Source organism: Haliotis cracherodii, unplaced genomic scaffold (assembly GCF_022045235.1).
Source record: "Haliotis cracherodii isolate W230 unplaced genomic scaffold, xgHalCrac1.p SCAF_7, whole genome shotgun sequence".
Taxonomy (NCBI): Eukaryota; Metazoa; Mollusca; class Gastropoda; order Lepetellida; family Haliotidae; genus Haliotis; species Haliotis cracherodii.
Window position 1 is genome coordinate 47,030,383 of NW_027266330.1, and position 27,461 is coordinate 47,057,843.

A 27,461-nucleotide genomic window follows, 5' to 3' on the forward strand; every position below is an offset into this window, starting at 1 on the left:
TTTCTTGTGGAAGTATGGTGGTACTTTTTAGTTCTGTAAAGCTCTCGAACCCACACGACACCAGTTTGCAGGGACTAGATGAATAGTGTTTTTAAATATTTAACTTAAATACCCACATGTGTAAAAACTAGTGGGTAACACATTTGAATACCCAGATAGAATTACTGATACCCAATGATTTTAAAATGCATGGGTAAAATACCCACAACACCAAAAGCTTATCTGGAGCTCTGAATGTTTTCCAACAACTTGTCATGATTCCCACATATATCCTTCACAATGACAAACAATATTTTCGTCAAAATATTTCCAGATATATTTCTAACACAAGTGTATCAACATCTCTTACCCAACGCTAAACGAGGACCAGATGAAACGGGTGACAAGTGCAAACCTGACATGAAATCTCCATCCTGATGTAGGACAGTCAGTAGCATTTCAAAGTGTACCGGACCACATCAATGAAATTAACACTGATAGACACATGAGTGAGTCGGTGAGTTTTATGCCGCTTTAAGCAATATTCCAGCAATATCACGGCAGGGGACACCAGAAATGAGTGAGTGATTGAGTGAGTTGTGTTTAACGCCGCTTTTAACAGAATTCCAGTTATATCACGGCATGTTGGCTTAATGTGGGAGGAAAGCCCGAAGTGATGCAGACGTTTATCACTTCAGTGAAACCCATGAGCACGGGTATGGTGCTGACAAACCTAGAAACATAATCGGGGCGAACCGGGAACATCAGAAATGAGCTTCACAAATTGATGGACACATGAATGAAATGAGTTGGTTTATGTGTTTTTAGACAACATTCAACAATATTCAATCTATATCACAGCTGCCAGCAGGTAATGAAGTTTGGGACCAGCCAACCAGTACCTGGAGCATACACAACGATCCACGCCATCAGTCACATGACAGGGTCTGACCATCTGCTCCCAACTGGACACCTCTTTGTTAACACGGAAAAGTAAATGTGAGTTCAGTTATTTCTCTAGCCAACAATGAAGTAAACAAGCATATAGTCCACGAAGTCATCTCTATCCCCTGCCCATTTTAACAAGTTATGGTCCCAAATCCAACATTTCCTTTAGCTATAATCGGGTCTGGACCAGACAATCCATTGATTGACATCATGAGCATCGATCCACACAATTGGGATCGATGACATGCATCAACCAAGTCAGGGAGACTGACCACCCGATCCCGTAAGTCGCCTCTTACGACAAGCATAGTCGCCTTTTATTCTACCCCAGATCTTCACGGGTCGGACCAATGTAGAGAATGACCTCACCTTGGTATCCTTTGCATAGTAGAGTCTTCTTCCCTGCAGCTTGAAATACCGTCGCTTCCAGCGCTGGAATTAGAAAATTAAGATCAGTAAGCTTAAGTAAAACACAGTTTCTAAGAGTTTAAAAATTCAATGCAGAACAAAAGAATATTTCATTAAATTCCTCCCACAAACATGTCCAAAATAATCTCACTATTAAAGAATGAAAAGCACAAGTGAACATCTATATAAAACATGTTTTATCTTTAACATAAACATCCCTTTCTACAAAGATAGAGGTTGATATTCCTAAGTCATGTTTTCACCTTGTGTGATACAGAATAGGCCCCACCAAATGTTTTTATTTTATTTTTCAAATTTCAGAGTTTTTGTATGTTGGAGAGTTTTGCAAACCAACTAGGGCTGGGATGATACACAAACTGAGCCATCTGATACGTATCATGATACCTTGCTCACAATCCGATACGTATCATGCTACATGCGTGTGCTCTTATCTGTGGTGCATAAGCCATCTTTTTCATAGACAGTGTAGCCAAATACATGGCACACTGATGATTTACAGTTGGCAGTGTCAAGTATGGCGCAGTGGATGAAAATATTTACATTTTCACAACTAATTTTCCCCACTAGTTAGTGTCTGGAACAACAGTTATTGAAGCAAATATTCAAGGCATGTATGGATATTTTTATTACTTTGTGTGCAACCATGATTGATACTTGTATCAAGAAGTGAAAAGTCGTGATCTACCGTTGCATCAGAGGATCGTCCCACCACTAAAACCAACTAAAATAAATGGCCTTATTGTGTGTTGGATCTAGTAGTAATGCATCTGGATAACTCTCAGTCATCCTAACTCAGCCCAAGATCAACGCGGGAAAACAAACTGTAAGAATTGTCTCCCTTTGACCATAGAGCTTGAGCAGGCCATGTTCCCTGGCACCAATCAATGCTCCCTGGCTATTTCCAGCACATGACTCGATTTATGTCCTTGTAGCTTATCAGCAATCTTATCTCCTCGTAAGTAGTAAATCTAGAAAGTTCATTCAGTACAATACGATGCCAGTTTTTGACAGGAACCGAACACTGATGTTCTAAAGTTTGGATTTGAGACCATAACAAATTGATTGTATTTTCATTGACACTACCAAGCACCCCCTTACACTACGTTAATGTTCCGCAGTAGCTACGGTCATAGAACATCATTTTGTGTTGATGAAATACACCACACACAGTCTACTAAACATTCATGCTTCATTTAAATTACCCATCAACAGTTTGTACAAAAACATATAGACAAACAATATTTTTTTCAGAAATTTGGATAAAAAAGAAACAATTTATTTAATGTGCCCTAACCTTAAATTTTTCTTTAAATAATATGTTCTATCTCAGTGCTTGAGGAAGTCAAGCACCATGCGCAATTCATACATAATTTTAATACATGATGCATCCCATAACACCTACGCCACCAGGTTTACGTTGACTGACAAATCACAGTTTAATTTCAGCAATAATGCCCACTGAATCGCTCCTTTGTACTTCCCTTCCCAATCACGGCCAGCGGATGTGTTGAATGTTGCTACCACCATGCTATAATGCCCACTGAATCGCTCCTTTGTACTTCCCTTCCCAATCACGGCCAGTGGATGTGTTGAATGTTGCTACCACCATGCTATAATGCCCACTGAATCGCTCCTTTGTACTTCCCTTCCCAATCACGGCCAGCGGATGTGTTGAATGTTGCTACCACCATGCTATAATGCCCACTGAATCTCTCCTTTGTACTACCCTTCCCAATCACGGCCAGCGGATGTGTTGAATGTTGCTACCACCATGCTATAATGCCCACTGAATCGCTCCTTTGTACTTCCCTTCCCAATCACGGCCAGTGGATGTGTTGAATGTTGCTACCACCATGCTATAATGCCCACTGAATCGCTCCTTTGTACTTCCCTTCCCAATCACGGCCAGCGGATGTGTTGAATATTGCTACGCACCTGGAAGGAGCTGGTCTGCTTCATGAGGTAACCTTCTTTGGTGCATGTCTGCAAACAGAGACAACAATGGTTACAGTTTGTACTACACCATCCTCAGTGATCAAGGGTATTATACGTCCATTCTGTTCGGATAAATACCCTGGAAACAGGTCCCATCCATAGCCAAATTCTGACTGACATGAATATAATGCTGAAACACAGTGTCACGTCCCTGTAGCTCACCTGGATATGTAGTCAACCGTTTAAAATGTCAACAAAGACAGCCCAAGGATTCCAACCAGGTGCCTGCTCTTGCCAGGCAAATTAGGACATTGTTTAAAATTTAGAATTTTTTAATGTTCTAACTTTCTTACTTTCTGAGGAATTGGGAAACTTTAAATTCAGTTGGGAATTGTTTCTGTCATTTGCTGCAGATTTGGGGCCGAATATTGGCCTCTGAGCAGGTTTAAATGATACCTACAGCCATTTCACAAATTGACAAACAAGCTCCACTGGGTGGGATGGAAGGTCTGATGATGTGGGCACATGTGTACAAGCTCCACTAGGTGGGATGGAAGGTCTGATGGTGTGGGCACATGTGCACAAGCTTCACTGGGTGGGATGGAAGGTCTGATGGTGTGGGCACATGTGCACAAGCTCCACTGGGTGGGATGGAAGGTCTGATGGTGTGGGCACATGTGCACAAGCTCCACTGGGTGGGATGGATGGTCTGATGGTGTGGGCACATGTGCACAAGCTCCACTAGGTGGGATGGAAGGTCTGATGGTGTGGGCACATGTGCACAAGCTCCACTGGGTGGGATGGATGGTCTGATGGTGTGGGCACATGTGCACAGGCTCCACTGGGTGGGATGGATGGTCTGATGGTGTGGGCACATGTGCACAAGCTCCACTGGGTGGGATGGAAGGTCTGATGGTGTGAGCACATGTGCACAGGCTCCACTGGGTGGGATGGAAGGTCTTATGGTGTGGGCACATGTGCACAAGCTCCACTGGGTGGGATGGATGGTCTTATGGTGTGGGCACATGTGCAAAAGCTCCACTGGGTGGGATGGATGGTCTGATGGTGTGAGCACATGTGCACAGGCTCCACTGGGTGGGATGGAAGGTCTGATGGTGTGGGCACATGTGCACAAGCTTGACTAGGTGGGATGGATGGTCTGATGGTGTTGGCACATGTGCACAAGCTCCACTGGGTGGGATGGATGGTCTGATGGTGTGGGCACATGTGCACAGGCTCAACTGGGTGGGATGGATGGTCTGATGGTGTGGGCACATGTCCACAGGCTCCACTGGGTGGGATGGAAGGTCTGATGGTCTGATGGTGTTGGCACATGTGCACAAGCTCCACTGGGTGGGATGGATGGTCTGATGGTGTGGGCACATGTGCACAAGCTCCACTGGGTGGGATGGATGGTCTGATGGTGTGGGCACATGTCCACAGGCTCCACTGGGTGGGATGGATGGTCTGATGGTGTGGGCACATGTCCACAAGCTCCACTGGGTGGGATGGATGGTCTGATGTTGTGGGCACATGTGCACAAGCTCCACTGGGTGGGATGGATGGTCTGATGGTGTGGGCACATGTGCACAGGCTTGACTGGGTGGGATGGAAGGTCTGATGGTGTGGGCACATGTGCACAAGCTTGACTAGGTGGGATGGATGGTCTGATGGTGTTGGCACATGTGCACAAGCTCCACTGGGTGGGATGGATGGTCTGATGGTCTGATGGTGTGGGCACATGTGCACAGGCTCCACTGGGTGGGATGGAAGGTCTGATGGTCTGATGGTGTGGGCACATGTCCACAGGCTCCACTGGGTGGTCTGATGGTCTGATGGTCTGATGGTGTGGGCAGATGTGCACAGGCTCCACTGGGTGGGATGGAAGGTCTGATGGTATGGGCACATGTCCACAGGCTCCACTGGGTAGGATGGATGGTCTGATGGTGTGAGCACATGTCCACAGGCTCCACTGGGTGGTCTGATGGTCTGATGGTCTGATGGTGTGGGCACATGTGCACAGGCTCCACTGGGTGGGATGGAAGGTCTGATGGTGTGGGCACATGTGCACAGGCTCCACTGGGTGGGATGGATGGTCTGATGGTGTGGGCACATGTGTACAAGCTCCACTGGGTGGGATGGATGGTCTGATGGTGTTGGCACATGTGCACAAGCTTGACTAGGTGGGATGGATGGTCTGATGGTGTGGGCATGTGTGCACAAGCGCCACTGGGTGGGATGGATGGTCTGATGGTGTGGGCATGTGTGCACAGGCTCCACTGGGTGGGATGGATGGTCTGATGGTGTGAGCACATGTGCACAAGCTCCACTGGGTGGGATGGATGGTCTGATGGTGTGGGCACATGTGCACAAGCTCCACTGGGTGGGATGGATGGTCTGATGATGTGGGCACATGTGCACAAGCTCCACTGGGTGGGATGGAAGGTCTGATGGTGTGGGCACATGTGCACAAGCTCCACTGGGTGGGATGGAAGGTCTGATGGTCTGATGGTGTGGGCACATGTGCACAAGCTCCACTGGGTGGGATGGATGGTCTGATGGTGTGGGCACATGTGCACAAGCTCCACTGGGTGGGATGGAAGGTCTGATGGTCTGATGGTGTGGGCACATGTGCACAATCTCCACTAGGTGGGATGGAAGGTCTGATGGTGTGGGCACATGTGCACAAGCTCCACTGGGTGGGATGGATGGTCTTATGGTGTGGGCACATGTGCACAAGCTCCACTGGGTGGGATGGATGGTCTGATGGTGTGGGCACATGTGCACAAGCTCCACTGGGTGGGATGGATGGTCTGATGGTGTGGGCATGTGTGCACAAGCTCCACTGGGTGGGATGGATGGTCTGATGGTCTTATGGTGTGGGCACATGTGCACAAGCTCCACTGGGTGGGATGGAAGGTCTGATGGTGTGGGCATGTGTGCACAAGCGCCACTGGGTGGGATGAATGGGGTTGGGTTAGAATTCAGCAAAATAGGGTGGAGTCTTATTGTGATCCGTTGTGTGGAGTCTGGTCTCAACCACTGGTGAGTTTCTGGGAGGGGTAGAATGGTGGGGTGTAGGTGAGGTGTGAGTGTGGAATGGGAGTGGTGAGGGTGTGGTGTGGGTGTGGCATGGGAATGGGGGTGATGAAAGTTTGATTGAGATGACTTTGGGTGGGGTTTGGGGCTGAAATGGTTAGAATTGACTTTGTCTTTGGGTATGCAAACCCTGAAAGAATCTCAAATACTATGCATACCACAACCTAAAAAAAAATTAAAAATCGAGTATTGAAAAATGTCTCAGACGAACACAATGACACAGAAGTGCCTATATACATATACATGCAAACACTTCCAAGACACAGCTTCCCTGAAGTCAGTACATGATACCTACCAAACCTACGATGACGGTATCCCTGTCCAACATTCAGGACAAAGTTGTGGTCCTGCTTTATTTGTCGACATATGACTAACACACCTTATCATTCACTGAAGGCCTACATGGGCCCTAATCTCCAGCCCGAACAGAACAGGGACGACCATCTACCTGATCACTTTTCCCCTGGCACATCGAGCATTGCAATAAAGCCCTCATTAATGAGGTGTCAGATCATCATTTCTCTGTTTAATGCACTTCAACATCAAAGTCAATAAATAAGGTCTGTCAACCACACAAACCATACTTACAAATCCCAGCAAATCCATTAGACGGTATATGTACATAGCAATGGCTTGATATAATCTAGTTTCACTATAACAACACGAGCGGGATACATATCCCTCCTTCAAATTTCCCCCAAAATATTGTGCTATGCAAATTATGAGGTGTCCTCTAGGCTGTGGAGTGTGTTATGAATAAGTTATCACGGTTATCCTGTTATGTTATCATAAGTCCAGTTGCTTTTGACAATGTCCACCTTATAAAGAGTATTGAAGGGGACAGTTCTCCCAGAAGATTTCACAGTATCACAGACGACAAAAATACTTCACAGCATTGTATGATTTATCTGTGATTGCTTCACAGTCACACCGACTGAGTGACTTAATTAAATACACGTCATGAGTTTGGCAACTTTAGAAAGGAACACTATGGTTTAATTCATTTTCAAATTTTCGGATCATTCAGTGATTGGTTAAGTCATAAGTCATGCGCAATTCTCGCCTAATTTAAAAAAAATGGTGCATACAGTTAGGAGCCTGCATGTGCAGTTATTTTCTTAAAATACAAATTTACGTTGACTAACATATCACCATTTCATTTCATCATCACGACCAATGACTCACCAATTTGCCGCCATCTTTGTTTACACTATAGAAGTCAATCATACACAATTGTCCCGTTCTTGTACAAGGTTTCCGATTACCTATGATTTTAACTGTTACATCGAGCATTGGCTCAGTGCTAATTCCTGATATGGGTGATACTGTATTTTCTAGTGTAAAGTGGGGACTTGAGTATAATCGTGTATTCTGCACTCCGCAAACCTACATCGTACAGCTTCAGGTGAATGGAGAAGCTGGTGATAACAAACTTGGTCAATGACGATGAGACATTGGTGATAAAATACCACTAGACATGATGGTTTACCATTTCAATTGTATTTCTTGTTATGCTAGGCATTGTTTTAGATGCAAAAGGTAAGATTACTGTGTATTGTCTCGTAAACTAAGTCGGAAATACCAATCAGCTGTACACTCATTTTCTAGCAATCTACCAGTGATTCAGTTAAGAAATGACCCAAAATAGAACTTCAATGTACTTTGAGACAGTGATCACAAGAAATATTGTCTGAAACTATTTTTTACCAGGAACAACACATGCTCATATCGTGTTATTTTAGTTGAAACTTGGACTGTATATATTTACAAAAATTATAACCATAAGCATAGCACATGGGTATATAGTAGGATGATTTGTACATGAGGGTGCCAATCCTTAAGAAAATAAAAAGCGAATCGTTATCGCGAGGGACACCCGTACCTTCGTTTGTAAGCTGGCACAGCTATATTTGTTGGTGAAAGGACATGTTATTGGTTGAAGTTCAAGAACAAGACTATAAGGGATGACATGTTTTACTCAGCTGCAGTCAGTCTTGAGTCATGTTGAATTTAGGGCCACAGAGAGTTTAGGTTAGGGCAGAACCTTGCTTGTACAGTTGTAACTGTAGCCCTCTCTACTACTACTACTACTACTACTACTACTACTACTACTACAACCGCTGCAGCTGCTGCTGTTTCTACTACTACTACTACTACTACTACTACTACTACTACTACTGCTACTGCTGCTGCTGCTACTACCACTCCTGTTTCTACTATTGCTGCTACTACTATGACTACAACTACAACTACAGCTACTATTAAAACTACTGCTACTTCTGTTATTACTACTGCTGCTACTGCTGCTACTACTACTACTACTACTACCACGACTTCTGTGACTTCTACTACTACTACTACCATGACTACTACGACTACTTCAACTTCTGTTGCTATTACTACTGCCGCTGCCGCACATGACATTAACAACACCGCCCTCATTCCTGTTGTCATGGTTATGAACTTTTCATGCAGATTACGGTTCCATGAACACAAACACACCCTGACATTTGCAACACAATGATTCACCATGTCCATGAGATGTCCCCTTCACATTCATGTCATTAGTCAGAGCTACAGCTGCAGTAACAAAGTCAGCCATTTGTCCTCCTGGGTCAACAAACGTCACTCAGTCACCAACTTAGCATAACGCCATCACAAAAGGACCATCTATTCTTCACCTTTTCCCTAATTTCCCCCAAAGTGCCGAAATTGTATTTTTTTAGTGAAGAAAACATTTGTTGTTTTGAAAAATTGATATTTTGGGGTGATTTGAATATGTTAATATGGCATGAATTGAGTGAGTGAGTGAGTTAGGTTCAATGTTGCTTTTAACAGTATTCCAGCTATATCATGGCGTGTCAGCTTAATGTGGGAGGAAAGCACGAAGTGATGCAGGTCTCAGACGTTTACCAATTAGGTGAAACCAACGAGCCCGGGTATGGTGCTGATAAACCTAGAAATATAATCGGGGTGAATCAGGATTTGAACCCACAATCATAGGTTTCTGGCATGCCCAAGGGATGCAACTCTGTATAGCGAAATGCGGCACCTTAGCAACTGGGCCACCCATGTCCCCCATGAATTGAATGAGTGCAAATGATAAATAGCATTGATAATGATCTATTTGTTTCCTTCATCTGAGCCTTTGTTAAGTTTTGTTTGTTTGTTTGTTTGTTTGTTTGTTTGTTTGTTGTTTAACACCGCACTCCACAATATTCCAGCTATATGACGGCGGTCTGTAAATAAATGAGGCTGGACCAGGCAATCCAATGATTGACATCATGAGCATCGATCCACTCAATTGGGATACGATGACATGTTTTCTTTCGTCTGTTTTCTGGCTCAGTCATCAATATTCCAGTCCCAACATCAGCCTGTAAACAACCTAGTCAGAGAGACAAACACATGGTTGATATTAGGAGCAACATCCAACTGTTGGTAATGACCAACCGAGCCTGCCAACCAAATCCAATGTCTACAAGCAGCAGTTCTACAAGCATTCTACAAGCAGCAGTTAGTGGGAACCGAGCCTAACCACAAACCCTGCCCAACGTTCCTGCCCAACGTTCCTGCCCAACCACCCTTCTACACAAACACATCGTCATGCTTTCTGTTGAGTAACTGGGTACCCGTAAGGAAATCCATCCTCAGTGTTCCAGGGTATTACATCTTCATTCCATTACCATAAATACCATGGACCGTGTCACTGTCACAACTTCGTTCTGAGTCCGGTTTGCATAAAACATTGCTTAAACTAGAAATCCAATCAAATCACACTGACATGCAAGAAATTCAGTGCCGAGTTAAGAGACAGCCTATAATGATGACATCACAATGACATCACTTCTACAACAAACTAGGATTATGAATAACCGGTTCCAGGCTGTAATAACAAGCGGCATCAGGAGAGCGGGGTGCAAATCAGGAGGGAGTTTGGCTACTTGTACCCCACTTTTGGTTCATTGCCTTTGGATACCTTCAGTTCAGTGAAGAAAAACTTCTGCTGTTCAGTATTTTTCAAAATCCCAAATCATCCAAAGGCACCAGTTCACCACTAGACTGATCTATAGAAGGTTTCAACAAGGAATATTTAACGGTTTTGGAGGAAAAAGAGATAAAAATCACAAATAATCAAAAGGCACCAGTTCCCCACTAGACTGATCTATATAGAAGGTTTTAACAAGAAATATTTAACGGTTTTGGAGTTCTGCTCCGGATACGGAAAATGAATGTCTGGCTGATGGACGGACGGATATGGTGAGCTCCATATCTCACCAATTTTCAAACCGGGGAAAAGAAAATGGAGATATAATACCCTGGATCAAGGAGGATGACCAAAACAGAAATAAGCTTGAAACCAGACAAACACCAAATCAAACAAACTATTCCTCAATCCAGACAGAGCTGCTTTAACTCACAAAGCATTAATCGTTACAACCAAAACATGTTATCGTATCCCAGCATCCCATGCCAAGAGGAAGTACACAGAAAACTGTTGACTCAGATCTGGCATCATGCCAATTGTCATTTTTTTCCCATTGCATTCATGGATTGAAGCCGAAATCATTACAAAAAAAACATGCAGTTGTGGCGCGCTTGTCTCACATCCCACATCCGGATTCCTATCAGAACAGAGGATTTCCCTATTTTCATTGAAATGCATCCGAAACTCGGTCAATGTAGTCAAACAGTGTTCAGAAGTTTCAGGTCAATATCAGCCTGAGTGATCTAATGCATGGAAACGAGTTTAAACAGAAAGTTTGAATTATTACACGAGGGACTTAATTCCTTGTCATTCCTCGGCTTGCTGAAGCGATGGCGTCTGGTGAACGGGAGCGGTATGGTAGGGTGCTGGTTAACAGCATCATGTTCAACAAATATGGGCTACTGGGTCCGAGTTTGATTCCTATAATTTTTATTGCTTTCAAGGAGTGGCAATGTGGCAGGATGGGTCTCTGCATATTTTGTGGGGTTTTTTTTATATCAGGGCTTGTGTGGATGGAGGGGTGTTTTATCCGTCAGATTGGTATATTTTCACAATTTGATCCTGTGTTGACCTTTGTTGGCCTCCCTTGCTAAAGATGCTGTTCCTAAGGATGTACATGATTAAGAATTTCCCGAATTGATGTAAGTCCTGCTTGTTATGTTTGGGTGACAACTCTGATATTCTGACATAACCGCATTCTTTGCTTCTCCTTCACAGAGAAACCAAAACATCTAATTTGATCATCTTGATTAGGAAGAATATAGACATACAGTATTTAACACTTTGCTGTGATGCTTCAGTGCATTGATTAAACCTAAAGTTCTGACCATAACGTGTTAAATGAAAAAAACAAAATTCAATTTTACACATTTTTATAACATATTCTATTTTCTTAATTTTAGAACATGCTTGGCTTCATTTCAGTAATGTAACCATTGTTCAAAACCATATATCTAATTCAAAAGAGATCTAAACGTATCTTTCCATCAGTTGTCCAACCAGACCAGATTGCAGATAATCAATAATGAAGACAACTTAATTAGTGCAGCAGTTAACCACACGAGAGGCACCTGTGACGACATTCCCTCCCCACCAGTGCAAATCTGGGCCCCCTGCATAATGCAATGGCCGAACCACTCACTCACGCAACATCGTGACCCTTCTGTCATCAAAGTTTAACCAGATGAAACAATCACCCTGGTTAGCTGCACACCAATCAGTTGTGAGCGAGATCCTCCAGGGGTCATCAAACAGGTCTTTGTTGGTCTTAAACAGGTCTTGTGTGAATTATAAACAGGTGTCATTGGGTCATTAATAGGGCTTCCCTGGGTCATCACCAAGCCCTTCCCTGGGACCTCACATAGGTCATCCTTGGGTCATCACCTAGGTCTTCCCTGGGACCTCGACTAGGGCATCCCTGGGTCATCACCTAGGTCATCCTTGGGTCATCACCTAGGTCTTCCCTGGGACCTCACCTAGGTCTTACCTGGGACCTCACCTAGGTCTTCCCTGGGACCTCACCTAGGCCATCCTTGGGTCATCACCTAGGTCTTCCCTGGGACCTCACCTAGGTCTTCCCTGAGTCATCACCTATGTCTTCCCTTAGTCATCACCTAGGTCTTTCCTGGGACCTCACCTAGGTCTTACCTGGGACCTCACCTAGGCCATCCTTGGGTCATCACCTAGGTCTTCCCTGGGACCTCACCTAGGTCTTCCCTGAGTCATCACCTATGTCTTCCCTTAGTCATCACCTAGGTCTTTCCTGGGACCTCACCTAAGTCTTCCCTGGGTCATCAACCAGGTCTTCCACTGGTGTCTTAAACAGGTCTTTCATGGGTCATCAACCAGGTCTTCCACTGGTGTCTTAAACAGGTACTTTCATGGGTTATCAACCAGGTCTCCCACTGGTGTCTTAAACAGGTCTTTCATGGGTCATCAACCAGCTCTCCCACTGGTGTCTTAAACAGGTCTTTCATGGGTCATCAACCAGGTCTTCCACTGGTGTCTTAAACAGGTCTTTCATGGGTCATCAACCAGGTCTTCCACTGGTGTCTTAAACAGGTCTTTCATGGGTCATCAACCAGGTCTTCCACTGGTGTCTTAAACAGGTCTTTCATGGGTCATCAACTAATCCTCCTCCATCAGTATTTTTGCCCAGGTTGCAACAATGTTACCATCAGTATTTTGTCACTGACACAGTATGTCACTGTTTTCAAGCCAAACATTTCGTATTATCAAGAACAGATTTGTCCTAGCACATCAAGTGAAAACTTTTAAAAAATTGTTGTAAAACGTAAGGAAAACTAATAATTTTTATTATGCCATGAATAATTTTTCTCTTCTTAAAATCCTGTGCCCAAGCACGCCAGAAAAATCCAGTGGTCAGTTTCAGCTACGCAGCATTCAGTTTCTTTCACTGTGGATTTACTATCCCCGAGGGTTGCAATGTGCCCGTTCTATTTGGTCCCAACTTACCAAACATGTGCCACATCAGTGGACTGCTATCTCCTCACACAGGCTAGCTCTGTGTTCAACCACCATGCACAATTACTACTAAAATTAGCTCGAAAACAAGATGCTGGGTATTTTATGACAGCCTAGCATTTAGACAATTACTCAGGAGAGAATGGTAATGGCCTGCCTACAAGGAACTATTAAACATGGCACTTCATTAACAGGTCTTATTGTGTGAGCATAAAAACTCATTATGTAGATCTAGGTCACCGAAGATTGCACCTTGATGACACTCGTGAGCATGGATTTGGTGCTATCAAACAATGACTCATAACAACAGAATACATTAATTAAAGGGTGTTCCTCCCCACTGGCCGAACACCTAGACTTATCATACAGTCCATTAAATCTCTTATCACCATTATTACACAATATATTCCTCTCTGCTAGAAAGATTTCTTTTCTGGTGCACATTTCACTGTTTTCCCCAAGTGACTTTAGTTGAAATGTGGGTTAATGTCACATTCAAGATTGCACTTGTATAGCAACATGCATGCATGTGTGTGGGTGCATGTACTAGTCAGGACTGATATTTTATAGTGCTAGCCTTCTGAGATACCATGCTTCAGTCTTAACATAGATACCCCACTCAGACACAGTATACTATAGGATCAGTCCTTGATTTAGCCCCTTAATGCAGAGGGATGGCAAAAACAAGTACAATCTTTTAACATCTTTGGCAGGACGTGACCATCCTCTCTCAGGGTATGTGTGTTGCCGTCTGTCTTTATCATGCATGTTTATGTTGTTGTTGTTGTTGTTGTTGTTGAACACCGCACTCAGCAATATTCCAGCTATATGACAACGGTCTGTAATGATCGAGTCTGGTCCAGACAATCCAGTGATTGACATCATAAACATCGATCCATGCAATTTGGATGCGATGACATGCATCAACGAAGTCAGCGAGCCTGACCAGCCAATCCCGTTAGTTGCCTCTTACAACAAGCATCGTCATCTTTTATGGGTTGTTGAAGACCTATTCTACATTGTTCTACTCCGGACATTCACTGTTCTATGTTTATGTAGTCACAAACATTCATGTATCATGTGAATTACATCTGTCCACAACTAAATTACGCAATCCCTTGAACTCTTTGTTCTAAAAAATATAAACTATGAAAAATAAAACACCCCCATATCTCCCTTTTTTTAAATTTGTAATGAAAATTTAACAAAGATCTAATGTGGCTAATGTGCTATGATGCAGACACAACCACAGCCCAACCACGTCCCAACCATGACACAACCACAGCCCATCTGCAGCCCAGCCACGCCACAACCATGACCCACCCACAGCCCAACCACAACACAACCACGACACAACCACAGCCAAGCCAAAGCCCAACCACAACACAACCACGACACAACCACAGCCCAGCCACAACACAACCATGACCCACCCACAGCCCAACCACAACACAACCATGACCCACCCACAGCCCAGCCACAACACAACAACACAACCATGACCCACCCACAGACCAGCCACAACACAACCATGACCCACCCACAGCCCAGCCACAGATTAGCCACAACACAACCATGACCCACCCACAGCCCAACCACAACACAACCATGACCCACCCACATCCCAGCCACAACACAACCACAACACAACCATGACCCACCCACAGACCAGCCACAACACAACCATGACCCACCCACAGCCCAGCCACAACACAACCATGACCCACCCACAGCCCAGCCACAGACTAGCCACAACACAACCATGACCCACCCACAGCCCAGCCACAGACTAGCCACAACACAACCATGACCCACCCACAGCCCAACCACAACACAACCACAACACAACCACAGCCCAACCACAACACAACCACAACACAACCACAGCCCAGCCACAACACAACCATGACCCACCCACAGCCCAGCCACAACACAACCACGACACAACCACAGCCCAGCCACAACACAACCATGACCCATCCACAGCCCAACCACAACACAACCATGACCCACCTACAGCCCAACCACAAGACAACCACAACACAACCATGACACAACCACAGCCCACCTGCAGCCCAACCACGACACAACCCTGTCCCAACCATGACACAACTATTACTCCACCCCATCTTCACCTCACCCCCATCTGCATCCCAACCCCCTCCTTCACCTCACCCCTATCTGCATCCCAACCCCCTCCTTCACCTCACACCCATCTGCATCACCCACCTCCACCTTCACCTCACCTCCACCTGCATCCCCCACCTCCACCTTTACCTCACCCCCATCTGCATCCCAACCCCCACCTTCACCTCACCTCCACCTCACCTTCACCTCACCCCAGTCTGCATCCCCCACCCCCACCTTCACCTCACCCCCATCTCCATCCCCCACCCCCACCTTCACCTCCACCTTCACCTCACCCCCATCTGCATCCCCCTACCCCACCTTCACCTCACCTCCACCTCACCTCACCCCCACCCGCATCCCCCACCCCCACCTTCACCTCACCCCCATCTGCATCCCAACCCCCACCTTCACCTCACCCCCATCTGCATCCCAACCCCCACCTTCACCTCACCCCCATCTGCATCCCAACCCCCACTGCACCTCACCCACACCTGCATCCCAACCCCAAATGCATCCCCCACCCATCATAAAGTCTGCTACAGGTTTTGTTTTTATTTCCATGAGTGAGGTCACGTCAGGCTGGCCGCTGGGTCAGGCCGCTGGGTCAGGCCGGTAATGGCCGTCTTCCTGTGGCCTGCCATCAGTCAGCGGGTACTTAGTGCAGCAGCCCCTGTGTTGACCACTGACCATCGGCTGCAGCTAGAATTAACTTGCAGCTAATAAGCTTAATGTGGCAACAGCCATGACAACCACAACAACATAAACCTTAATGTCAGAGGGATACCTCAGTGCTGGCAGGAAACTGTCATTGTCACTGTTAAAATTCCACCTTGCCATGGTGAAAGTCTGTCCGTGTTAGGGCAACTTTACTGTCAGTGTAGACCTTGCCGTGGTGAAAGTCTGTCCAAGTTAGGGCAACTTAACTGTCAGTGTAGACCTTGCTGTGGAGAAAGTCTGTCCGTGTTAGGGCTACCTTATTGTCAGTGTAGACCTTGCCGTGGTGAAAGTCTGTCCGTGTTAGGGCAACTTTACTGTCAGTGTAGACCTTGCTGTGGTGAAAGTCTGTCCATGTTAGGGCAACTTAACTGTCAGTGTAGACCTTGCTGTGGAGAAAGTCTGTCCGTGTTAGGGCTACCTTATTGTCAGTGTAGACCTTGCTGTGGTGAAAGTCTGTCCGTGTTAAGGCAACATTACTGTCAGTGTAGACCTAGCTGTGGAGAAAGTCTGTCTGTGTTAGGGCAACTTTACTGTCAGTGTAGACCATGCTGTGGAGAAAGTCTGTCTGTGTTAGGGCAACTTAACTGTCAGTGTAGACCTTGCTGTGGAGAAAGTCTGTCAGTGTTAGGGCAACTTTACTGTCAGTGTAGACCTTGCTGCGGAGAAAGTCTGTCCGTGTTAGGGCTACCTAATTGCCAGTGTAGACCTTGCTGTGGTGAAAGTCTGTCAGTGTTAGGGCAACTTAACTGTCAGTGTAGACCTTGCTGTGGTGAAAGTCTGTCAGTGTAGACCTTGCCGTGGAGAAAGTCTGTCCGTGTTAGGGCAACTTTACTGTCAGTGTAGACCTAGCTGTGGTGAAAGTCTGTCCATGTTAGGGCAACTTTACTGTCAGTGTAGACCTTGCTGTGGTGAAAGTCTGTCTGTGTTAGGGCAACTTTACTGTCAGTGTAGACCTAACTGTGGAGAAAGTCTGTCTGTGTTAGGGCAACTTTACTGTCAGTGTAGACCTAGCTGTGGAGAAAGTCTGTCTGTGTTAGGGCAACTTTACTGTCAGTGTAGACCTAACTGTGGAGAAAGTCTGTCTGTGTTAGGGCCACCTTATTGCCAGGATAATTCTTGTGTATCATGACTAAAAACAGATCACAATTAGGCCCGAATTTTTTATTAGAAACAGAATATTTTATCGGACAACTCTTATTTTAGTCTTGTCCTCACCATGTTTGTCGAACAAATTATGTTTATCAAAAAGGCTGCAGGCTCCCCAAGGACCTAATGTGGCTGGCCTCAAGGATCTGGACGTACAATTCAATATCCCTAAATATTGTCATGCCAATACTGCAAGGGGCGATATAGCAATATAAACCAGCTTAAGCCTAAGGACAATTAAAAGCAAGTTCTTGTGGCTTATTGACAGTCCTGGATGTCATCATTCTCATTGTCAATATTCATATCGATGGGCTCCATGATCGATAATTATAATTTCTATTCTTTCATAAAAAATAATTCAGTTAGATAAGCAACTGATGTGCAGTAGCATGATTGGAAGATTCTGGGGTAGAATGACCTGGCCTGGGAGATTCTGGGGTAGAATGACCTGATCTGAGAGATTCTGGGGTAGAATTACCTGATCTGGGAGATCCTGGGGAAGAATTACCTGGTCTGGGAGATCCTGGGGTAGAATTACCTGATCTGGGATATTCTGGGGAAGAATTACCTGATCTGGGAGTTCCTGGGGCAGAATTACCTGACCTGGGAGATTCTGGGGAAGAATTACCTGATCTGAGAGATTCTGGGGTAGAATTACCTGATCTGGGAGTTCCTGGGGAAGAATTACCTGACCTAGGAGATTCTGGGGAAGAATTACCTGATCTGGGAGATCCTGGGGAAGAATTACCTGATCTGGGAGATTCTGGGGTAGAATTACCTGATCTGGGAGATCCTGGGGAAGAATTACCTGATCTGGGAGAACCTGGGGAAGAATTACCTGATCTGGGAGATTCTGGGGTAGAATTACCAGATCTGGGAGATTCTGGGGTAGAATTACATGATCTGGGAGTTCCTGGGGAAGAATTACCTGATCTGGGAGATTCTGGGGTAGAATTACCTGATCTGGGAGTTCCTGGGGTAGAATTACCTGATCTGAGAGATTCTGGGGTAGAATTACCTGATCTGGGAGATTCTGGGGTAGAATTACCTGATCTGGGAGATTCTGGGGAAGAATTACGACCTGGGAGATTCTGGGGAAGAATTACCTGATCTGGGAGATCCTGGGGAAGAATTACCTGATCTGGGAGATCCTGGGGAAGAATTACCTGATCTGGGAGATTCTGGGGTAGAATTACCTGATTTGGGAGATTCTGGAGTAGAATTACATGATCTTGGAGTTCCTGGGGTAGAATTACCTGATCTGGGAGATTCTGGGGTAGAATTACCTGATCTGGGAGTTCCTGGGGAAGAATTACCTGATCTGGGAGATTCTGGGGTAGAATTACCTGATCTGGGAGTTACTAGGGTAGAATTACGACCTGGGAGATTCTGGGGTAGAATTACCTGATCTGGGAGATTCTGGGGTAGAATTACCTGACCTGGGAGATTCTGGGGAAGAATTACGACCTGGGAGATTCTGGGGAAGAATTATCTGGTCTGGGAGATCCTGGGGAAGAATTACCTGACCTGGGAGATCCTGGGGAAGAATGACATGATCTGGAAATTCCTGGGGAAGAATTACCTGATCTGGGAGATCCTGGGGAAGAATTACCTGATCTGGAAGATCCTGGGGAAGAATTACCTGATCTGGGAGATCCTGGGGAAGAATTACCTGATCTGGGAGATTCTGGGGTAGAATTACGACCTGGGAGATTCTGGGGAAGAGTTATGACCTGGGAAATTCTGGGGAAGAATTACCTGATCTGGGAGATCCTGGGGAAGAATTACCTGATCTGGGAGATCCTGGGGAAGAATGACATGATCTGGAAATTCCTGGGGAAGAATTACCTGATCTGGGAGATCCTGGGGAAGAATTACCTGATCTGGAAGATCCTGGGGAAGAATTACCTGATCTGGGAGATCCTGGGGAAGAATTACCTGACCTTGGAAATTCTGGAGAAGAATTGCGACCAAGGAGATTGTGGGGTAGAATTACCTGACCTGGCAGATTGTGGGGTGGAATCACCTGACCTGGGAGAGGCTACTATTTTAAGAAGACATACACTTTTATCCCTCCATTGTCTTTCAATCTTCCACTGGGTTATTCCCATGTTAACTTATGTATTAACCTTTTAATCTTGTAAATGAGGCCATTATGTTAGGAAAAAAGCCATATCCTTTACCTCATAAGTAGCTTTTCATATTTTATTGCTCAAAATATACTTTCTAATGCATGGTGCTATCGTTGTATGTTCATTCATGTCTTTTGACATTTGATATCACCCTGTATTTGTGTCTGTATTTATGCCACGTGTATTCACAAGCTTTTCTTAAACATAAACCAAATTCCCCAATCGGGTAAAATAGTATTATGTAATGTTATGTTATACATAACAGAAATACTGTCAAAAGTAAAGTGGCTTGTTCAAAACACTGGTGGGAATGAATCAGCGACCATAAGGGAGAAGTAGTGGTTCCGATCATGTGTGGAATCCTAGCATGTCAGATTTATGTGGGAGGCAAGTCCACAGTGAAGCCGGCTCCAGATGTTTGCCAGTTTGGAAAAAATCCATAAGTATGGTGCCGACTAGACTGAGGTTGAGTCCCAGAAATAAAGTGATCTTTTTAAAAAATATATATCTACAAAATAAAAAAAATATCCTAATGGAGCCCAATCCATAATTTCAGAGAGGCGTTCTAGACTTGCCAAAGCATTCTACACTTGAGAGGGACCTTTTTTCAATTTTTTTCTCTTTGGTCTGGGAGACAGATGAGATGCTGACAAACCAAGGGAGTGAGTGAGTATGGTTTTACGCCGCTGTTAGCAATATACCAGCAATATCACGACAGGGGACACAAAAATGGGCTTCACTCATTGTACCCATGTCAGGAATCGAACCCGGGGCTTTGGCGTGATGAGCGCACGCTTACCGACTTGTCTACCCGACCGCCCCTGACAAACCAAGGATCATAATGAGGGAAATCGGGGATTTGAACACATTATCAAAGCATCTGTTAAACTCTGTACTGTGGTTGGGGGTTGGCTGCTCAGCGGTTATAACCAATCCCCCCAGGCCTCTCACTGGAGGAATTCAATAATGTGCCCTTCTTCCAAAGAATACAGTCCATATTTATTTATTTAAAAATATAATTCAGCATCTGTTTATGTTGTAAAAAACATTCAACTCCTACACATTTAAAAAGAAAATTCTAATCCAATGTTGAGATGTGTTTGTGTGCATTGTTTCCAACGAGTATTTGGTAGACAAGGCTGGAAACCCGTGATAGAATGTCATTTTACTGTCTAAAACTGAGTGTTCTCTTATTCATTTCTATCAGCATTATATTGACTTATTAATGAGGTTTTACACAACGATGGTAATTTTAGAATTATTGATAAAGTTTATACATTTAACTGTGCATAACGCGATATAAAAAATAAATAATAGAAATTGGCTCACGCCAGTGTAGTTAACATATTTCCAACCTGACATATTGAAATGTATATTCATTTTCCAGCATGCCTCAATATTCATGCCAATTCTTTTAAATTTTGGTACGATAAATAAAGCCATGAAGTTGAATGTGCTGGAATTAAAACAACACAGGGGGCATAACAACATGACAGTTTTATTTTTTCAAATAAAACAAATAAATTTTATTGTATTGAGGGGGAGGGGTATCATGAAAAAATGTCACATACAATGGTGGCTGAGTAAAATATGATGCAGTACTAAGACTACCCCGACCCCTTTATAATGAATAAGCTTGTATATACGATGTATTTTAAGTATTAATTTTTTGGGTGATTGAAAAAAACTCCACCAGTTTATCTTTTCATATAAAAAGGGAGGTAAATTTACTAGTAGTTAATCTGTTGTTTCTTGAAACATTTGAACTCATTCTGTGGGGACTTGAAAAGTAGTTTATAGTTACTGAGTCTTTTTAAATATTTAACATAAAACAATCTGTCTCATTACTCGTCTAGTTTGTAACTAAGACTTCAAGACAAGTGGTTGTTGTTAGCAGTTATCAACATAATCTGTTGAGAATATCAATAATAAAAAAAACACAGATGGAGATGTTTGTTTTCTTCCATCTGCTCGCTTTACTTAATATTTGTCACAGATCACAAGCAAATAGACAAAAAATCGTAGAATACATATCCTACAACATATTTTATAATTAAATATTTGGTTCGATTTATAAACAAAATAGGGTTTCCATTTTTCCCTTTGAGTTTCAAATGCAATTCATGTGTGTTAAATACACAGGGGGCGATATCAGAATAAATACTGGTATTGGCCAAGTTAATAGTTAACAAGTTTCAATAATACATTTAAACTGTGGTTCAAGCATTTTATATGGGCTGAGAAATTTCGGAGCAGTGATAAAGCTATGAGAACTGATCAAACGTCTTGAAAGACAAGATGTCTTTAGCAGAAATCACATGACCCACATTCGCTAACATGCACGTGACTGCACTGCACATGCATTCCGAGATTCTCGTGCAATCTCCTTCGTCTCGTCAAACTGACATGTGCAACGAGGCATGAATGGCACGTGCGTCGCTTATAACAGAAAGGGTGAATGTAGCTTTAAAAAAGCAACAACACCCGTTTTGTCCATTCAAAGTATTGATGCAAAAAACGTATAACCTTTTACCACAAACCACAACAGGTGCCCGTTTAATAAAGGATCGTCCGGTGCGTGTGTTCTCATAGTAAACAGACGCCCGACGCGGAGCACACATAATCGACTCGATTCCGCTATTTCTTGTCACCATAAAATGGAAGTATATATACTTACAGACGATTTTATAGCTCGGTTAGTTGATATGCGTCTGTGGAAAACTTTAGCTGGTTCAGTTTCGGCATCACTGTCCGACGAATCGTCCTGTACGGTAATTTCTCCCACTTTCACTGATGGATATCCGTGCTTTCTGGGGGCGGCCATTTTGCCTCGAACGTCAAGTCGGGCGAACTCTTCAGTGCTGAGGTTTAAAAAGTTCAAAGGTTAAATGCTCGGGTCTCATAAAACAATCGTATTTTCAAAATGTGATGTAGAAATCCTATCACATGTGTCACCCATCATCAATTAAATATAAATGTATCATGAATAACACAAAATTACATCCTACTGGGTAACACATAATACATTTAACAACAGAAATTAAATTCTCCTGTGTGTATTAAGTAAAATCAAGGTCTGAGATATACATGAATATCTATATAAAATGACAAATAATTGTCACACTTTTTATGCTTATAGAGATAAAAATGGCTGAAACATCCCGAAACCACGGGAACCAGTTTAAGCAAACAGCTTGTATTAACTTGTGATTATTTTTCTAAATCCCCGTTACTGATGAAAAAACCTAAACGTATGAAATCAATAGTTTCTTTGACCACCAAGGGTTTATTTTCTTTGCCCAGGTACCGTAAATTGTACTGAATCTCGCACTAGTTATTTCGACGAACGCCACGCGCGAGATAAAACAATCGATACCGCCGGCCAATCAGGTTAAAATGACTCGCAGTCGAATATACGTGTGAACAATTGTCTGCAAATCTGCAAACAAAACATATTAACAAGAAATCATAAACATAAACAGGGGTTTTTGTGTGTTTGTCGATAAAATCGGGTGTTTGGCTAGGATATAAACGGCTTCGGCGTCGAATAGCTTACGGTGCAGATGAGTCCAAGAATCAATGAAGCTTACTCACTCTTATTACCATCGCTTTGTGTGGTGTCTATTTGTTGTTACCTTCTTAGCTAAATCACTGATTAAAAAGGCGACTAGTTTATCTTTCGAGAGGTTGGTGAGGTGAAAAAGAGAATCATATGTTCCGAAAGACGATGACCCAAAGCGTCATTTTACTCAATAAGTATTGTCAGAAAGAAAAAGAAAATCGTCGAATAGTCTGTTTTTCCCCTGTTCAAAGTTTATATCTCGCCATCACTACATCGCCAGCATAGGTATTAAAACCTTCCTACAAAGAATCTTTCTGAAAGAATATTCATAGCGTTCCTTCCATTGCACGATTGTCAGAGAAAGCAACGTATCGTCATGATTGCACGGACGTCAGAGAAAACAACTTATCATCCTGATTGCACGGACGTCAGAGAAAACAACTTATCATCCTGATTGAACGGACGTCAGAGAAAACAACATGTTATGGCGACAAATCACAAGAATGACCATTCGTCACCACTCGCCTCTTTCCGTAACCTTCAAGTAAATTAACAAGAAGGTTTAGTTCCATAACAAACGCCACAGTTATGACGGCATCATGTTCTACAATGATGAAAGCGGATTAATGAGGCAACGATAGAAGCTTAGATTGTGTCTCCAAGGACTTGCACCAAGTGGACAATCTGAGGGAATAAGTCCCCAGCGACCTTAATAGATCGGGGCCCGGTTGCACAATGCGATCTCAGCGCTACGACTGTCGTGAGTGAGTTTGGTTTAACGCCGCTTTTAACACTATTACAGTTATATCACGGCGTGTCAGCTTAATGTGGGAAGAAAGCCCGAAGTGATGCAAGTCTCAGACGTTTACCACTTTGGTGAAACCCATGAGCACGGGTATGGTGCTGACAAACCTAGAAACATAATCGGGGCGAACCGGGATTCGAACCCACAATCATAGTTTTCTGGCGTGCCCAAGGGACGCAACTCTGCACAGCGAATCGCGGCGCCTTAGACAACTGGGCCACCCGTGCCCTGTCTGCCGTGAGCCTATGTTAAAGTATGGGATTTACGATTATCTTAGCGCTAAGATAGCTTTGCCAAGGTGATCAACTTCAGTGTATTGAATGATTATTATGCTGTATCGTAAACAGACGGGGTGGGGTGTTACTCATAATAGCAATCACTGGTTTGTCTGATCCAGATTACTCACAGGCCGCCTCCATATAGCTTTATTCTTGTCGAGTGCGGCGTAAAACAAAAAACAAACAAACAAACAGAGATACTGCTAGTAGCGATGTAAAGTCAAACCCGTCTAAGCACTCAATGTTTTAATCTAAATATTGAGGGTTGTTGCTGGCTGCGGGTGGAAGAATTTGAAAAGATGTATTTGAAATAAATTCTTCCGCGGTGGTACAGCCGTCAAACAAATTAATGTCAAACGAGGATTCGATAATGATGAGAATGAGATTGCAGGAATCTACAACGTCATAGCAAAATCATATAAAATACATAGAAACGTAATCTGTGTCTTAGTGAAATAAAACCATTGGCTTCATTGCTAGGGGTTGAAGTTACACAAATACAGACACTGTTGCAAGATGGAACAGACTTCAATATATAAATATAAAACGACAAAAAAAAACTTTCCATAACCACAAGAAATAATTGTACGATTCCGACTATATATTAACCTGTGTTTCACTATCAAATAGTGATGATAACAGCTGTTAGCGAAAAGGTGAGCGTATACTGCCCTACCGGTGACACCCATCACAAACACATGCATGTGCAAGTCAAATGTTCGCCTAAAAAAAACACGGGAACACATGGTACAAGTCAAACATAGGGAATTTTGATCTTCCTTTACAACAGTCAGCTGGGTAATATTTAACATTACGTGGGTTTGGAATCTTGAAGTGTATTCTGGGAGTCTAATGATGCTATTATTCGAATTTCGAGAACTGGACCATGTAGATATTGACTTGGCACGCTGATTTAGACACAGCGAGTGCGTCCTTCACGATTCATATCCATGTGGGAGTCGAACCTATGTCTTAAAGGTCATTTTGAAAACTATTGGCTGTCCGTCCGACCTACTTCATTTTCTGCCTAGAAAAAGAATAAGGTTCATTTTCTAATCCACGAACTTCTTGCTCCGAAGACCTGAACCAATCAATTTTGTCACGCTGTAAGCCTGTCAAGAATAGATATACGTTTTAAACGATATTCGTGTTCTGGTATGAGTGAATCAAGTTGTTAACAAGTCAAGCATATAGAAAAACACAATTTTAAGAAATGACAAAAAGTTCTAGACCGGACTGAAGCCGATTTATAGTGCTAGCACACGGAGATACCATGCCGCAGTTTAACATGAATACCACACTCAGACACATTATACTGACTCCGAGCCGACCAGTCCTTGTTTTAGCCCTTTAATGCCGAGCGCCAGACAGGGTAACAACAAGTACTATCTTTTAACGCCTTTTGGTATGACGCGGTCGGGGATCTCCGGGCGGACGCTCTACCACTAGACCACGGAGGCGGTCAGATATCTAAGAAATTGTTATGAAATGATAGTACTGTATGATAGTTCTGGAAGCGTATATTATGTCTCATCTGTTAAGAAAACAATGTGAACTTGGTTTTGGCTACATATGGCAAAGACAGAAGGTGAAATACCCTGAACCTTTTATTAACATTGTCTTTCCAAGACAAACGGATGTAAATATATAGAAATTTAACTCGCATTATTATCACTAAAATGTAAAAAATATGTAATGTTTAAAACTCAATTTAATACTGAAAAATATTTTTGGAAACATCTTTTGCAAAAAGTAAGAATATCTTTTTTCTCGAATAAGATGTTCATCGCATACTCTTACCGCTGAACAGTGAAGATGCGCATAACAGTAAACAAACACTGAGTTTGTTAATTGAGTAATAAGCAGGAAACAGAAGATGAGTACCACCATTTCTTTGTGTGTCCAGTACATGAGCATTTGCGTATTGAATATTTATTACCATATATGTACCAGCGACCAAACATTTTAAAGTTTATAGTGCTAATGTCTTTCGAAATATCAGTGTGTCAAAGCGTGTACCATCATATATATTTAATGCAATGCATGATAGAAAATGTACGTTAATGGATTAATTGGCACGAAAACAGCGTTATCACTATCCCACGCCACGGGCACACTAGAAATGTGCCATTCGTCACCACTCGCCTCTTTCCGTAACCTTCAAGAAGACTCGTCCCCTTATCGATGAATGTTATGTGCACAAATACGACAAACCAATCGGAATACGCGTATGATTTCAAGTTCTTCATCAAAGAATCCCTCAGAAATATATATAATATATGGGGAAATATGTGTGAACCATTAGCAACAAGCTGACAATTGTTTTAGGTATGCCCGTTTGCGCTAAGACGGAACCCGGTCGCAAAAAATGGCCACGAGAGGGGCACGAGTCGCTATTCGGCTTGTCCCGGAATAACACGAGTTGGTCACGAATGGAAATGTGCTTGTAGTGAATTTAAAATATGGAAAAGAGTCCTATAAAGCTTTAAGAAGAGAAAGGCACTAGGGTCGCTTTTTATGTCATCAGAAAATGGATTAAGTGTGAAATAATGCACACAAAAGGCCCCTTCTCTGGAAAAAAAGTTAATCATAAAATGTATTGCACCAGTTCTCGAACTCAGTCTTCATAAGTATCTCTAAGATAAGCTTAAGTCAGTAGTTTCTGAGGAAAGTTGTTCCCATTGCAGACACTTGGTGAAAATAACACGGATGAAGGGCAGTAACTGTGTATGCTCAAAATCTTAAAACATGTAACAAGGCAGTAACTTTGGAAATAAATAATTTACGGCACTGATTATCGAACACAGTCTTGACTTGTATCTCAGAGATAAACATGCTAAGTTTTATTCATGTAACGTCAGTAGTTTCTGCGAAAACGTGTCCCCATTGCAAACACCATGCAACAAGTTGAAAAGCATGGAGCAAGGGGCATAACTCTGTAAACAAAATCATTTGCGGCCCCAAGTTTCGAACTGTCTTGACAAGTATCACTTAGGTAAACATGTAAACTGTCGTTCACGTAACTTCAGTGGTTTCTGTGAAAATTGCACTATGCTCAATTAAGATCATGACCAGTAACATCAGTGTGTAAAATTTCACTTCTCAAACTTAAATACTTAATTAGAAAATGTGTCCTCTTTGAGAAGTGGACGGACGGACGGACTCCGTTCCTATATCCCCTCCCCAATTGTCGTAAGAGGTGACATGATGTCACTCACTGGATTGTCTGGTCCAGATTCGATTATTTGCAGACCGCCGTCATATAGCTGGAATATTGCTGAGTGCAGCGTTAAACAACACATGAACAAACAAAACTTGGTGGCGATGG

At 43.3% G+C, this 27,461-nt stretch overlaps 1 protein-coding gene across 7 annotated transcripts in view; it reads right to left on the reverse strand.

Moving 5' to 3' along the window:
• LOC139448410 (diacylglycerol kinase delta-like) overlaps positions 1-27,461 on the reverse strand; it is a 176,421-nt gene that overhangs the window by 142,133 nt on the left and 6,827 nt on the right. For 6 of the 7 annotated variants that reach the window (XM_071229964.1, XM_071229952.1, XM_071229951.1 and 3 more), the window contains exons 2-4: positions 22,166-22,349; positions 3,292-3,339; positions 1,297-1,359 (exon numbers count right to left, since the gene is read on the reverse strand). In XM_071229964.1, the coding sequence (XP_071086065.1) occupies positions 1,297-1,359; positions 3,292-3,339; positions 22,166-22,312 (258 nt within the window). In that variant the 5' untranslated portion in view covers positions 22,313-22,349. The remainder of the gene's footprint in view (positions 1-1,296; positions 1,360-3,291; positions 3,340-22,165; positions 22,350-27,461) is intronic. The other variant, XM_071229954.1, reaches the window with a different exon arrangement.